Source organism: Ammodytes marinus, assembly GCF_949987685.1.
Source record: "Ammodytes marinus genome assembly, chromosome: 16".
Classification (NCBI taxonomy): Eukaryota; Metazoa; Chordata; class Actinopteri; order Uranoscopiformes; family Ammodytidae; genus Ammodytes; species Ammodytes marinus.
Genome location: NC_137220.1, coordinates 6,416,933 through 6,432,120, shown reverse-complemented (window position 1 = coordinate 6,432,120; position 15,188 = coordinate 6,416,933). Strand labels below are relative to the sequence as shown.

At 40.1% G+C, this 15,188-nt stretch overlaps 1 protein-coding gene across 2 annotated transcripts; it reads left to right on the top strand.

Moving 5' to 3' along the window:
* The first annotated feature begins 4,963 nt into the window (after positions 1-4,963).
* On the top strand, positions 4,964-12,541 carry emc10 (ER membrane protein complex subunit 10). Of its 2 annotated transcripts, XM_080043901.1 has the most exons (8): positions 4,964-5,085; positions 5,219-5,294; positions 6,233-6,351; positions 7,676-7,789; positions 8,200-8,384; positions 8,992-9,085; positions 10,621-10,718; positions 12,207-12,541. In XM_080043901.1, exons 1-7 carry the CDS (start codon positions 4,993-4,995, stop codon positions 10,705-10,707), a joined length of 768 nt encoding a protein of 255 aa, XP_079900027.1. In that variant the 5' UTR covers positions 4,964-4,992; the 3' UTR covers positions 10,708-10,718; positions 12,207-12,541. The 2 variants fall into 2 exon arrangements, with proteins under 2 accessions (XP_079900027.1, XP_079900026.1); XM_080043900.1 differs by lacking the exon at positions 10,621-10,718.
* Positions 12,542-15,188: the final 2,647 nt, after the last annotated feature.

Below are 15,188 nucleotides of genomic sequence, written 5' to 3'. Positions count from 1 at the left end.
TAACCTTTCCATAACTATTCTAAAGGTTATTACAAAAGGATTTATTCATGTGTTGTTAATCGTCTCCTGTCTACTCTCCACTTCAGGCTCAGGAAAAAATATGCTTTCAATGTCCAACCCCAAACTCTTGCACCATCATGCAATAACTTTTTTTTAACCTTTGGACGTGTTTGGAAACATTTTTTCTTTCTCATTTTTCACAATGCTCCAATTTTTTTCCAACAACACATCGGCAGACAGGACCATGACAGAGTCTTCCTTCAAAGTGAAGGTCCCTTTTCACATAAATATACATGCTTTCATATTTGACTAAGGATAGGAAGGTGACACCGTTGTTTAGGCGCAAATGGCATTGAGTAATGGGGCTGTCCTGGTAGATACAGTAATATGTCTGCATAGTTTCAAAGAGAGGACCCAGGGGAACACATACATCACTCACCATACGCTCCTTACAAGACACTGGGGGACACTGTTTAATATAGACACATGGTAACAATGGTGTTTCAAAAGCCAAGAAATCTATTCTAATGACTAAATATCCTGTTAATAAGATGAGTAAAATCAGGTGCTTTTTGGTTTAAAGGCACAGTGTCTAATAGGGAATTGTTGATTTTGTATGACCTTAGAATGAGCTTTTCCTATCTACATAGGAGCGGGGCACTGAGGCCGCCATGTTTCAACAGTAGTACAGAATACACAATCTTAACATGTATGTATATAAAATGCACCTGTTACAAGACGAAGAAGAAGTTCTATAGAATAAATTAATAATACGTCTTCACATCATCACTTGATATTGTGGAAAGACTTGATGCGGTGGTGGATGATGCCATCTTTAGAAATAGATTCTTGCCCTTGAAGGCCACCGTAGCTTCTGTAAATTCTCTCTAAAGGGAGTTGTTCCCAAGGGAGCGTCCTTAAAGACCGATGGTATTATTGGTCGTGTCAATCAAGATCTTTTGGACACGTGGAAAACTTTAAGTTGCTAGTATAAAGAGCAGTAGCTTTCAGACAATGGTGCGATTTAGCCACTTGGAACACGTTTTTATCAAAGAGTTTCTAAGGTCCCCGTGGTGCCATGTCTGGGAGTTGCTTACATTTTGAGCCCATGTTTTTGTCCTCATCTAGGACGTTCCTGTCATCGTCAAATACATAAGATATTTCTGTCAGGGATTTTCTGTATTGTGGGCCAAATGTCTGTAAATAAATTACAGCGAAAAAAAAAAAAACTAACGCCCTCCAGAGAGTTGATATTGTGGAAAATCAAAAAGAGTTGAAACCAAGTTCAATGTCCCGGGAGCACACGTAGCCTTGACTTTCTGATATTCTAAACTTTCAAAGGATTAACACTGGATTTCAAAACTCCTTTTCAGCACTTTGATGCATAAACGTTGATGGTTCAAAATGATGGATGCCTTTCGCTGGTACACCACAGAGGATTTTTCGTGCGTGTCAGCGGAAGCCTTCAGCCAGGAATAAGCACCGAGAAACAAATTACATCAATCACTGGTGTCAGGAAGCTGCTGTTGCTTCTCGTTCCTCCACGGTTTGATACTTTTAAAGGTGCAGTGTGTAAAATCTGAATGTTTAGTGGCATCTGGTGGTGAAAGTTCTAGAATGTAACGCTCACGTGGTAACCCCTCCCCTTTAGAATTATGACAGAAGCTACGGTGGCCTTCAAGGATAAGAATCTAGTAACTAAAGATGACATTATCCACCCCTGAGTCTTTCCACAATATCAAGTGATGAGGTGAAGATGTATTTGGTTATTTATTCTGTAGTATGTCTATATAAAAATGTGTAAGGCCATTAAGTTTGTCCATTTGTGCTACTGTAGAAACATGGCAGCGCAAAATGGCAGCCTCCATGGAGGGTGACCCACTCCGATATAAAAGGCTCATTCTATGGTAAAAACAGAAACAACAACTTCCATTTTCAAGTGATTATACACTTATTGAAACACATTCATGAATATTATATTCCATGTCTACCTTGTCTGTTCTGAAAAAATGCCAAGAAATTCTGCACACTGCACCTTTAAGTTTTGGACAGAACTCTAATCAGTGAGATCACCGACATGCTGCCCCACTATTGGTCTGTTCAACAAAAGCTTTGGCAACTGCAAACTAGTTCATTTAGTAACTGGAGACAGAATCCAATGAATGCTGCCCAGATAATCAGAATAGTGATCCATACTCTGGTCTGGATGTGCCACATATTGTTCACTGAGCCTGTTAAGCTAAAGGAACGCTGCAGATAAAGCCAGCTCCCATTCGATGCCATAGAACCAGCAGAAAATGTGCCTAAGCAACCCGTAGTTGAGTCCCAATTGCGTTCCCTAATACACATACCAACATTATTTGGTGCATTCACAAAGGCGCTTTGATTTCAATCACATGTAGGCAGTCTTCCAACAGGTGCATTTCCCCAGGACACCCACTTTAAAAATGCATTATCGTCATTAAGTTTGTCCATCCTGTGCTACTGTAGAATCATGGCGGTGCAAAATGGCAGCCTCCATGTATGGCAAGCCCCGCTCTTAAGTAAATATAAAAGGCTCATTCTTATTTTCAAGCGATTATACATGAATTAAAACACACTTATGCATATAATATTCCATCTCTACCAAGTCTGTTATGAAAAAATGCCCAATAAATTCTACACACTGCAGCTTTAATGTTTCTGGGATGTGTGCCTTGATTCAACAGCGACTGCAGAGAGATGGAAGGAAGTGCAGCGAGAGAGAGAGGCGCTGGCTGGATTCAAATTCGGGACATTGCGATTTCGTGGTCAGCATCATAAAGCCGCGGGACATCGGCAGGTCTCCCGCTGCATCTAATTTTACAAGGTTCCCAACCACGCTAGGTTTCAGTAGATGTGCCAAATTGAAACAACTTAGGGTGTATTCACACTGGGAAAGTCCGCTAGTTCACTTGCTTTGGTCCAGACCAAATAGAGTTTAGATTTTTTTTGTTTGGTGTGGTCCACTTTCACATTGCCCCTTTTGCTAGTGAACCAGCATTACGAAGCAAAACCACACGTGAGCTGAGGTCATTCATTCATTGGACAGACATTCTGGGGTGGAGAGAAGCAGGAAGCACGGAGTTAAAACTGCGAAATATACCATTGATATAATATGGGGTTAAAAATAATAAAAGGCCTGCATCTAACCTATAAATAAAGAGGAAAAACATCAAATTATTGTTGTTTCATATGGTTATAATATGTAGCCCTATGTCAATGCCACGTTATGTGGCTTGTAGCCTACGATATGAAACATCATTTTTACTGTATTTTTGGTGCTGGACGCGCGGCTCGCGAGAAGAATAGGCTCAAGCTGACACTCAGCTGATTTAGCTGTGTATCAGCTGGGTCGACGCAGTTCAGCTCCAAACTGACACGGGGATAGTATTGACGGTCCCGTACATGGGAAGCAAAATAAACACACACTTCTTGCGCAGCGTGAACCTGTTGGCACTGTGCGGGAGACACTCCCCTCTCCTTCATCTGATCGCTGAACACATTCAGCATATTTACGCGTCCTCTCGATCAAATGTAATATATTGTTCTGGGCTCCCCAAACCACAACTTATCGTCCTAACAATGGCGACAACAACACTTTCCCATAATGTGAAGCTGACTGCAATTTATTAAAAAAGAAAAGAAAGAAAAGGCACAGTGCGTCCTGCATTTGGGTTGGATCGAGTTCGGACAAATTCACACCACAAACGAACTGCAGCAGAGTGCGTTTGGAAACGGACCGAGACTACCTCTTCAGCTGGGTCTCGGAGCGTTTGTTTGGTCCGCCCCCGAGTGCGATTGCTGTATTCACACCTGCCTGAAAGATGCGCACCGAAGGCAGAAGTGCATCTGAGTTCGTTTCAACCGAACTAAACACGGCATGTGTGAATACACCCTTAGACTAGTTTTTGAAGTCAGAGGCAAAGGGATCAAATAGCCTCTAGTTTGACTGACCAAGTAAAATGTGTTTCTGCTCGGTAGTGAGCGGTCACAGTTTACCTTTTAGGTACAAAAGGTAGTGACTGGTACTGCTGTATGTACCTTCATTGGGTACTTTATATCCACAAATGTTCTACGAAACGTTTTTCGTATTTATTTTATTTCAAGGTTCCTCAACCGCAGCCTACAACTAAAAGTCAACCCTAAATACATAAAGAAACAGTAAAAATATTCAAATCTAAGAGAAAAACACACATTGTGTCCTGATATTGTACCATTTCATTTCAACATTTAAAATATATGGCACAAATATTCATAAATATTCATTAAATATTGTGGCCCTCAAAACGGTTCATGCAGTTACCTTGAGGACCAATAATTAACCCTAGCGCATATATTATTGTTATTTGTGTTACATTGAGGCACAATGAAATTCGTTTTTCAAGTTACCACACTTTGGAGGGGGTCAGAACACAGGGTCAGCTCAGGTCTTGCTCAAGGACACAATGGTAACGATGGGCACCGTATATGTAATACCAGCCACCACTAGTGGCAGCAGTACAATATAAGGCAAATATCCAGGCCTTGAGAACAATGCAACTGCAGCTGTCTGCTCCCTGTGTGTGATTCAGTATAGGGTGTACTGAGTCCCTACAACGACATTTAGGTAGAAAAAGGCAGAGGCAGGTAGAACATAGATTGCTGACTACAGAATATAAAAACCTGAACAAGCCTTTTCATCACATTACATAAATATGTGTAATTATTCAGGCTTCAGCTGATAAATGGCACTTAGAGACATTGGAAAGTGTTGGCGGTGGTGATAGGCATAGATATATATATATATATATATAAATATCTATGGTGATAGGAAGGTTGTTTTCTGGTCTCTTAGCAACCTCTGCTGGCTAATCAAGTGTAAATGCAGTTGTACTTTAGAGACTTTTTATTTTGAAGGAACAATAAACTGCGGAAGTTGCAATGTTGATGTTGTACGCTTGACGCCGTCTTCCGGTACTCACTTCTGTCAAAATGGCTCGTCTATTACAGTCAAAATTAGCAGCTATTTTCACAGTTTTGTTTGCCGTATGGACGGATTTAGGTTCCTGTAATAACGGTAGAAGGGTAAGTGTGATTTTTGTTCATATAACTGCAGCATTTCCCTGCTGTTAAGCGGAAGCTGCACCTGTTCGCTGTGTAATCAGCGTTAGCTCTTAGCAGCTACATGCTAACAGTAGGTTTTGTTTTATATTCTCAGGTCGGCGACGCCTTGGACACTGAATTCAGTGGGTTCAGTGGTTTCTCGGTGCCTCTCGAGCACTCCTTTGAAGTCGGTGAGGAAGTGTTTTTAATAATTTGTCTTTGTAATTATTATGTTGTATAATATCATGTCATTCATTGCTATTAGCTGCTGAGCTAACCGTGCAGCAATGTGCTACCATTTATAACTCCATGTACCAAATTTCCTTACCAAATCTGGCAGTATGGTGTGTTTTGATGGAATGATAAATTAATTAACCTTGGTCATAATGAGTGGTGTTATTTTCCTGACTGTCACATGTAATGTAAACTGCGACAACATTTATTTCTACATTATAGATAGGCCTATAGATATATAGACTCAGTGCTCCTACATATCCTTAACGTCTCTGGCAACCCTTTCTATAACATTATTAAGCAATAGCTCACGACAGGCTGTGGAATGTGCTCATTATACCACAGTTAGAGGGCGTTGTTCGGCCCTCTGATTGTCTTAAAATATTATAAAACTTAGTAAAAAAAACAGCTTTTTGCTGCGAGTCAATTTAAATTTAAAAATCAGACCAGAATTGATATTAAATTGTCTCTTAAAAATCGAACTAAGAATTTAATGGATTTTTGACATTGCATTCTACAACTCAAAATAGTTGTTAGCATCTATATCTATGTATCTTGAATTTCATTGTGAGTGGCATTCAAGAAAGTCTTGAGTCTAACTGGTCTTAACAGCTGTAGTAACCCGGCAATATGTATGTATATATATTTACTTGATTTTATTTGCCAATTAATCTCTCTTCTTCGTCATTTTACCCAGAAAGCTGAATTTTTCTTTGTAAAATATGATCCTAAGGTCCTGTGGTGTAGTGGGTAGAGCTCATTGGAGGCTCGGTCCTTATCACAGCAGACCTGGGTTCAACACACTGTAGTTGTTGCCTCCCAGTCATTCATTCATTCATTCATTCATTCATCCATCCGTTATGCTCGAACAGTCTATTTCTCTTCTTGTTTTCAGATGATATAGCAAAGTTTAATGTGCGCGGCGCTCTGCTGCTGAAAGCCGGACGGGAGCCGAGTGTCTCTCTCAACCAGCACCAGCACCAGCTCTCAGAGGAGGACAGAACCAAACTCAAGGTGACATATGTTCTATATGGTTTTTATAAGAATTAGGAGTGTGCATGTGTACACGTGTAACCAGTCAGTAAATCAGAGCTGTTTACGAAAAAAAACAATAAACGAAAACCTTTTTTTTCTTCTTTAAAAATAAAAATAAAGTTTGGTAAAAAGGATTTCAACATGCTCTGTGGACACACATTTATAACTTTCACATCTCACTAATAACACAAACTGTTTGAGGATGATAAAAGCTCATAATCAACCAAAGACCAAAAAGCTGCAGTAAAAAGTTCAGCTCACTTTCACCAGAAGGCTTTTTTACTTTAGAACTTAGTTTTATTGAATGTCTTGTTGTTTTACTTACATTTGGTGTACACACCTTATCAACACTCTGTCATAGTTCTAAGAACATTGTATTAACAGATTTCTTTCTTGTTTTTTCATTGATTCTTTGTGTCTTTAATCTGCTCTGTAAAGCCCTTTGTTTCACAATTAAGGTTTATTATTCATTTGTATTACAATGACAATATAGGTTTCTGTAGCAGCTCTCCATTAAATGCATACTAAGCGATTGTAACACTTTTTTGTCTAACTCCGCTAATATAAACTCAGAATCCGCTACATTTCCTGTGTGTGTGTGTGTGTGTGTGTGTGTGTGTGTGTGTGTGTGTGTGTGTGTGTGTGTGTGTGTGTGTGTGTGTGTGTGTGTGTGTGTGTGTGTGTGTGTGTGCGTGTGCGTGTGTGCGTGCGTGTGTGCGTGTGTGAACAAAAGTCAGGTGTTTACACACAGTAGCGGCTCTCCTAAAGCCTGTCTCAGAGCCAGCAGCTGGACATGTTTATACTAACCGCGGCCAGAATGTTGTGGATTGCCCGGCCACTCGCTCTGAGCATCAACTATTAATGTGGTTAGTTAGTATAAACATAACATAACAAACGTTCGCCAAGAGTTCACTGGAGATGCTTAGTATGCCTTAAAGCCAACAGATGTTGCATATTGGCGTGTGTTAATTGTGCGTGCCAAAGCTCCTAGTTAGCAGGCTCAAACTTAACAATGTCACCTTTGTTTCTTCAGTTGGAGATGCTTCAATGTATTTACTCTGTACACTCTTGCATTCAGATCTTCCCCCTTAATCTCTCACATGTTTGTTTTGATCTTGTGTAAGTAGGGGTAGGTTGTGAGTTGTATTCATATCGAACTATTTATTCCTAAATGGTGTGTGTGTGTGTGTGTGGTACCTACGTGTATGCCTATGTGTCTTGTAATGTCCTAATGTACTGCACTTTGACCAAACAAATTTCTCTGGGATAATAGATTATACTTTTTGTTGTTGTGACATGACAGGAAGTGGCTGCAGTGGACGGTCTGTACAGGATCAGAGTGCCTCGTGTTTACCTTCAGACAGACAGGCAGTCGGAGAGACAGCTGGAAGGTTACCTCACCGCCTTCGTCAGAGCGGTGTGTAGTATTTATAGTATTTATTTTCATAATCAATGCATGTTCCCACAATTAATCTGATTTAACTGGATAACCCATATCTGTCCCCTTAAATTAAACATACTGTACATAAAAAATTTAAAATAAAATATCCATTCTGAAATGAGTGCAGCATTGACCAGCATTGCAACATGTAATTGCAGCATTATATTCATCATGTCTGTGTGTGGTATTAAGTTTTTTTTTTTTTTTTTTTTTTTTTTTTTTTATAAATACATTTCTGAGACCCCAGAATTGCCAAACGACTGCTGCTGTAATTGTTGTGCATATGACAAATAGACACTCTTGAATCTTGAACCATGTGATTAGTAAATGTGTGTTTTTGGTATTAACGTCGGTGTGACTCTATATAACCCTGCTCTGCTCCTCAGTGTGCCATGGTGGAATCCCATCTGAGTGACGTCATCGCGCTCCACACAGACGTGTCCGGTTACCTCATCGGCGTTTCCATAGTGACGCTGCCCGGAGCCTGTCGCGGCGTGGAGGTGGAGGACGAGGTCGACCTGGAGGTCTTCAACACCACGTTAAGCGTCATGGCGCCCGTCAACGCTCCAGGGTCAGTCAAGATATCCGCCATTTTGGATTTTCTTCTGTCCAATCTAAAGTCTAAACTACTTGATTAAGCTTGACTGCAGCTCTCTGTGCATTAGTGGAATATTCCTGGGTGGTATATAACCTGTCAAAGTCAGCGATTCTGGAGAAAGTTTTTTGTTCAAATCATTTGTCAAAATCAGAATGTCCGTAGTGTGTGTGCGCGCTAAATCAAAACTAGGTGTTAATACACAGACAGTCTAGGCTCAGTATATGTATGTAAATAAAAGGGTCCAATCTTAGCTTTAAACATGCCCGTGTACATAGCCTAGGCTGTGTATTTACACCTGCGCGCACACAGTACTGACGGGTAGCTAGTTTAGGAGACATTCACCGATTTTGACAAACAGTGAATTCAAGAACCATCATTCTCCCAGAATCGCTGACTCCATCTTTACGATCCTTTTTGATTGAGATTTTATCTGCCTTGACGTAGCTGCAGCGTTACATTATTTCCCCCCAAAGGTAGAACCAAGTCTCACACCACTTCTTCTTCTGCCTCTTCAGATCCACTGGGTGTTTTGGGGATTTAGTTTGAATTCAAATCACAAATCTTTTTTTTTTTTTGTCAGACCGGAGACGGCTCTGTTCCTCGAGCGCATGGAAATGGAAACGGAGAAGAAAGGGAAGAATCCACAAGAGCAGAAATCCTTCTTTGCTAAATATGTAAGTACCGTCCCTCACTCTGAACCTGAAGGCTAGCGGGCCGGGCCTTCGGTTAATTGGGCCCTTGTGTCTGTTACCGACCGTCATATTTAATGAATACTTTAAAAAAATGCAAATTTAGCTCCTCATTACTTTGCTCCACTACAACTATTTCTGTGTATGAAACATGTTTTAAATGTATATCATAGAGATAGTGTCGAGGGCATTGAAATTTAAGATGTATTTATTTATTCTATTAAAATGTGCACTATGTAACTTTAGGTATGTCAGAGAATTAATTATTTTCTAAGGTCTATTCTTATTATTGAATAAACAAACTTTCCTCACAGGAAAATCAGATCCCTGGAACACTGTTTTAAGTTAGGAATCTTCCTGAAAAGTTACTGTTTCACTGTTGTTGTTTACAGCAGCCGGGCCCACAGTTTGGTTTACAAACATATTCTAGTCTTACATTTGGTTCCATGTTCCTCAAAATAATTTAGTTTTAATTTATGATGATAGAATTATTCAATACTAAGAATCACATGTAGAGTAAATAGGTTGTGTTAACTAACTGCAGGCGCTGCAAATGTAAACAAATGACCCTGCATAGTGCACCTTTTTAATTAGCCTTTTAATTATTTAATATGGAGGTGAAAAAGTGTAGAAATGTCTCCTTTTAAACATATTTATCTTCAGTAAAAGTCTTCAGTTTTCAGTCTTCCGTGTTCTGGAATGTTCCCAGTCGACCCGGCCTCATGTTCTGTCGCTTTGCACGTCTGTTCTCTTTCACGTTCCCTCCGTCTGGTTCTGCCGAGTTGTGCCGCCGCTGACTGTGTATCTTGTGTAGGCGTGGGCCGGTATGATATTATGAGGGTATGATAACCTTAAACTAAAGTACCACGGTTTTAATGTATTGCGATTACACGTCTCAAATGTGTTGTTTTGTTATTTAAAAAAAATTGAAAATGGCTGAACACAATATTTTTAAACAACATATAGAATATACTGAACATGAATGAGCTTGTATGATAACATAATACAACAAATAATGTCATTATTCTAAACAAAGTGGAATAAAAGCAGTACTTTAAGTGAGCAGCTCAACAAGGCTTTTATAGACATGCTCACTTTCTACACATGTATCTATTAGTCAAAGTTATGATGCAGGAGTATTCTGGACATTAATTGACTTGTATGTTAGAACCGTATGACAAAAAAAAAATATATATTTTTTTTTAAACCGCAATAGACAAAGAAATTTCAAAATAACACATTTGAGAGCTGTGATGGCAACACAATGATACCTTGAAAACGGCGGTCATTTTATTACACCGTCCGAATATCATGACCGGCCCACGCCTAATATCTTGCTGTGTATCTTGCTTAAGTTCAGTGAAAGCGCTGTGTTTGCCTGTGCGTGTGTGCGTGTGTGCGTGTGTGCGTGTGCGTGTGTGCGTGTGTGTGTGTGTGTGTTTGGTTTTGCCTCTGTGTGTGTGTGGTTTTGCCTGCCTGCCTGTGTGTGTGTGTTGACTTGGTGCTGTGCTGTGTTCCAGTGGTATTTGATTCTGGGAGGGGCAATCTTCCTGGTGGCCTCCAATGCAGCCCAGCCTCCAGCAGGGGGAGGCGGAGAGCAGAGCTGAATCCCACTCAAGTACTGTTGTCTTACTAGTGGCTCGTTCTGTCCCCCTTCCTTCCTCTGTCATTCAATAACTCATTTAACTTCTATCTAAACATTAACCCTGTGTTCCAAATCACATACTTTTTTTTTTACTATACTACACACTTCAAAGCACGCTGTTTTTTTTGTTTACGGCAAAATTAAATTGGATTTATTAAAGGTGCTACGAGGAACTTTTAAATATATCTGAAACAGTCTTTTTTTCCTCGATGATCATACATGTAACAGCAAACCAGACCATCAGAGCAAAGAATGCTATTTTTATATATTTTTTCTTAATGCCTTTGTCATGGAAACACTCACCCAGGTACTGCAGCTGGCGTAGGAAAAACACTACTGCTTTTGTGGGGTGCAAGAATGAACACAAACTGAAAGTTCCTTGGAGCACCTTTTTAAGGCAAGGGTTCCCAGCTGTTCCCATGGACCGTCATATTAATAAAAAAAAAATCAAGGGCCCATTGCCAATTTTAATGACAAAACCAAAAATATTTTACACTTTGCTTGCCTGCTGTTAGAAACCTAGAAAATTAGGGTGGGTATTTTTAGCAAACTTTATATGACATCATGTCAATTGGGACATCCTTTGTCTTTTTTTCTGTCATTCTAAATAGAATGGAAGTATGGGTATTGGAACACAGGGTATGACTCACTCAAAGTAACCCACTCCCATTGTTTCCCACTTATTCCCTCTCTTCCACTCTCTCATGGCTTTCTCCAGGTTCAAAACCAAATACATTATAGATAAATTATTATACGTTTTTACACAGCACTATGAATGAAGTGTTCTGATTGGTCAATCACGGTATTCTACGTTCCTTTATTTCTCTATAATGCCGTTGAGCTGATAAGGATAATTCACCGGTTGACAGTTTACAGTCTACTACTCCTTCAGAAAACAATGGAATACTTTTTCAACATGACTTTGAATGTATCAGGAGAACAGGGGACTTAGGAGTCATGGTTTAGTTCTAAACAAGACTCCAGTCAAGAGACATTTGAATAAGTTCAGCCACGTAGTTATATAGTTACTGTTGCTTTGGAGGAAGTTCCGACCATAGCGGACAATTTTCTTTATGACCGTTATACATATTTAATTGAGTTAGAACCCATGTAATAAGAAGGATAATGTATAGTGAGCTGGTCAATCTCGAGAAATAAAGACTGATACAAATACTTTGCAGGCTTACCTCCACGCTTAACCAACGATAAACCCTAAATCTTAACTGTCTGTGTGGATCTTCTGATCAAGTGTTTGGTGTTGGACCCGGAGATTCTTTCTGTGTTTTCTCTCTCACCTGCTGCCTCGTTCACCTAATCTTTTCTTCTCTTCTGTTCAAAGAATTAATTGAATCAGGGACGACCAATCTGGAAGTTTTCTGTGATTACATTTTTATATCAGTCGCCTTGCAAACAAACATAATCGTATTAACTTTATTTAAATGATTTTGTCGTTTACTCCAGTGGATGTACATCGTGCCTCTCGTTCTCTTCCTGATGATGTCAGGAGCTCAGGACCAATCGGGCGGCGGTAACGGCGGCGGAGCAGCCAATGGGGGAGGCCGATGATCAACACAATAACAGCTACTAATTTTTTTTTTTTTGGTGAACAATTATTCTATACAACAGTTTTAAATTGCTGTACATAAATGATATTTAATGAGGATACATTTCTGACACACTCAAGCAAGCACACACACACACACACACACACACACACACACACACACACACACACTTTGCTGACGACTGCATTTTTAATACTAATGTGAAAATAAAGTATTTATTACTTGACTTAACCCTTGTTTTCTGTCACTTAAACATTTCAAACTGAGATTTAGTTGCAACACAACCATCGACATCTTTACCTGCTTATTCTAGGAGGAGTTCAAAATATCAAAACAACACACAGCTGTGGAACCAAAACGCTCCCAACCTCTGTGTCAACATGCATCGCCCCGTATCCTCTTCCTTCACGTCAAGTAACTCACTCAGTCACTCGGTCAGTTGTCTGTTTTTAGCCATCGTGTGTCCAGCTGTGAGTAATATCCTTTTTATTTTGGTGAAGGCTCAGCCAGCGTCTTTCTTCAACACTTTGCTGCCCTTTGCCCCTCGTCCAGTAGACAGACAGACAGACAGACAGACAGACAGACAGACAGGCCTTTCTCAGAATGACCCACAGAGTCACGCGGCGCACTCCTTCTCCCCTTGTCCCAATACGACATGAGCAATTAGGCAGTTACTCTGTGGAAGAGAAACAGGGGAGTTTGAATGGAGGGTCCCGGAGTCATCCATTTGTAAAGAGATCTGGTGCCTGTCATTTGGAAGGGCACAGGTCAGACAGTGATCAATCCCCCTATTTTGCGTTCCTGTAATTTCGCCCGTCACTCAGACCACATGCCAGCCATGGGTGTGTTCGTCAATTACCTAAAAGAGCACCCCTCCTCTAGTGTCACAAAGGAACGCAAGAAAAATGTCCCACGATGTCCAAACCTGATGGTGCATAAGCTTAAATACTACAACTAAAGGTTAGTTAAGTTATCTTTATTAGTCAATTTACACAAGGCACATTGGAATTTGTCTTTTCACCTATCCCTTCTCAAGTTACCACATTTCTGAGGGGGTCAGAGCGCAGGGTCAGCCATATTTACAGCACCCCTGGAGCAGTTTTGCATTAAGTGTCTTGCTCAGGGACACAATGGTAGAGATGGTGGGCACCGTAGATGTAATACCAGCCACTACTAGTTGTACAAATAACACCCTCCTGTCAAGTGCCGGGGATCGAACCAGCGACCTCGTGGTTACTGGTCTAATCTAATATCTTCTAAGCCATCCTACCACCAAGAGTCCATTAGTAGCTGTAAATCACGTCAAATACAATTCTGAATGATTTGAAATGATGATTTGAAAGGATTTATTGATATTTTGTCTTGTAAACCTGTAACAGCTAATTGACAAGATATCCCCAAGTGCTTGTATTTTTTTTTTTTTTTACTAGCAGTAGCAAAGATACCGGCAGAAAGTGTCAGGGGCCCGCTTTGCATAGCAGCAGTCACTCATAAATCTAAAGGGCTGTCTGTCGCTTGGAGACCACTAATGTCTGCATGACACCCCCTCCCACTTACCCACTTACCCCCAAACCAGCCGACTTTATTACATCTTGTGATTTAAGAGCAGTTACATGGTTTAAGTGGCACTCAAGAGTTTGAAGGGCCTGTTGATTTTGTCCGGTTGTTGTCACGCTGTAAATCTCGTCACGTTAACCGGTCCGTGCGTGTTTTATTAAAGATGATCTGACGACATCTAGAGCTGCAATCTGCACTTATGGCAATGGCTTTATCTGATTCACTTTCAAAATGTTCTAAGGACAAATGCTGCTTTTTACAGCTGTTGAGTTTTATTGGTTTGTTAGTTACTATTCATAACATGTAATAATTGCTTGAAAATACAAGTTGTTTTTCCCTAGCATTGTACTTTTTCCCCATTTTTTATTTAGTAACTAGCTACCTTTTATATCTATCTATCTATCTATCTATCTATCTATCTATTGATACTCTAAGTACATTTATCTGACTGAATATACTTTTGTAATATCACTTTTCAAAGTAGAATTTTACTTGTATTTGAATGCCATTGCATCGTTATATTAGCTCACTCTAAAGTAAATAATCTCAACTCTTCTTCCAACACAACTAGTAACGATTTGAGTGACAACCCACAAAAGTGCTTTCATAGACTTCTGTCACTAAGTGTTTATACTCAGGAGCCAAATACATGCAGACAAAAACCCTTGGAGGGACACAGCAGCTGCTGCCTTGTCAATCAAAACTGAGCCAAGGGAACTATATGGGGCAGTCTTTTTGACAGTCCCATATTACAACCCTACACTTATCGTACCCCCCCTGGCCCGCGCGCAATCATGCTAAACAACACCATAGCACTGTCATGTTAACATGAAATGAAGCAACATGATAGGGCATTTAAATGGCCCATGGGGAGCGGTATGTCACACTGGAATATAAACTTAGTGATCATTGAGTATAACGTGTTGAGCATAGCGCCGCCTAAACACACCCAAAGGTCGCGGTACAATATACTGTTTAAGCCCCACTCACTGACAGCAGTAAGCAGCCGGTGTTGAAGTCTGTTGTCATGCCTCACACAGTACAGCATATCTGGTATTATAGGAGCCGGTGCTAAGCGGGTAGTTAGGCCTAATTAAGATTATTCTGTTTAAATAGCACTTTCTAGTGTCAGGGAGTTATGTCTTCTTTAGTTTTTATCAATAGGGAGGTGGTCATACATAGCTAAAGGAGGACAGAACCTAAATTCTGTATTCAAACTTAAATTTGCATCTTTCTTGCTTTTAATGTGGACAACTGTTACTGCAGAAGCATATAGCGACTTTTACTTTTGTTAAAGCCCCTATAAACTGTAAACCCAAAT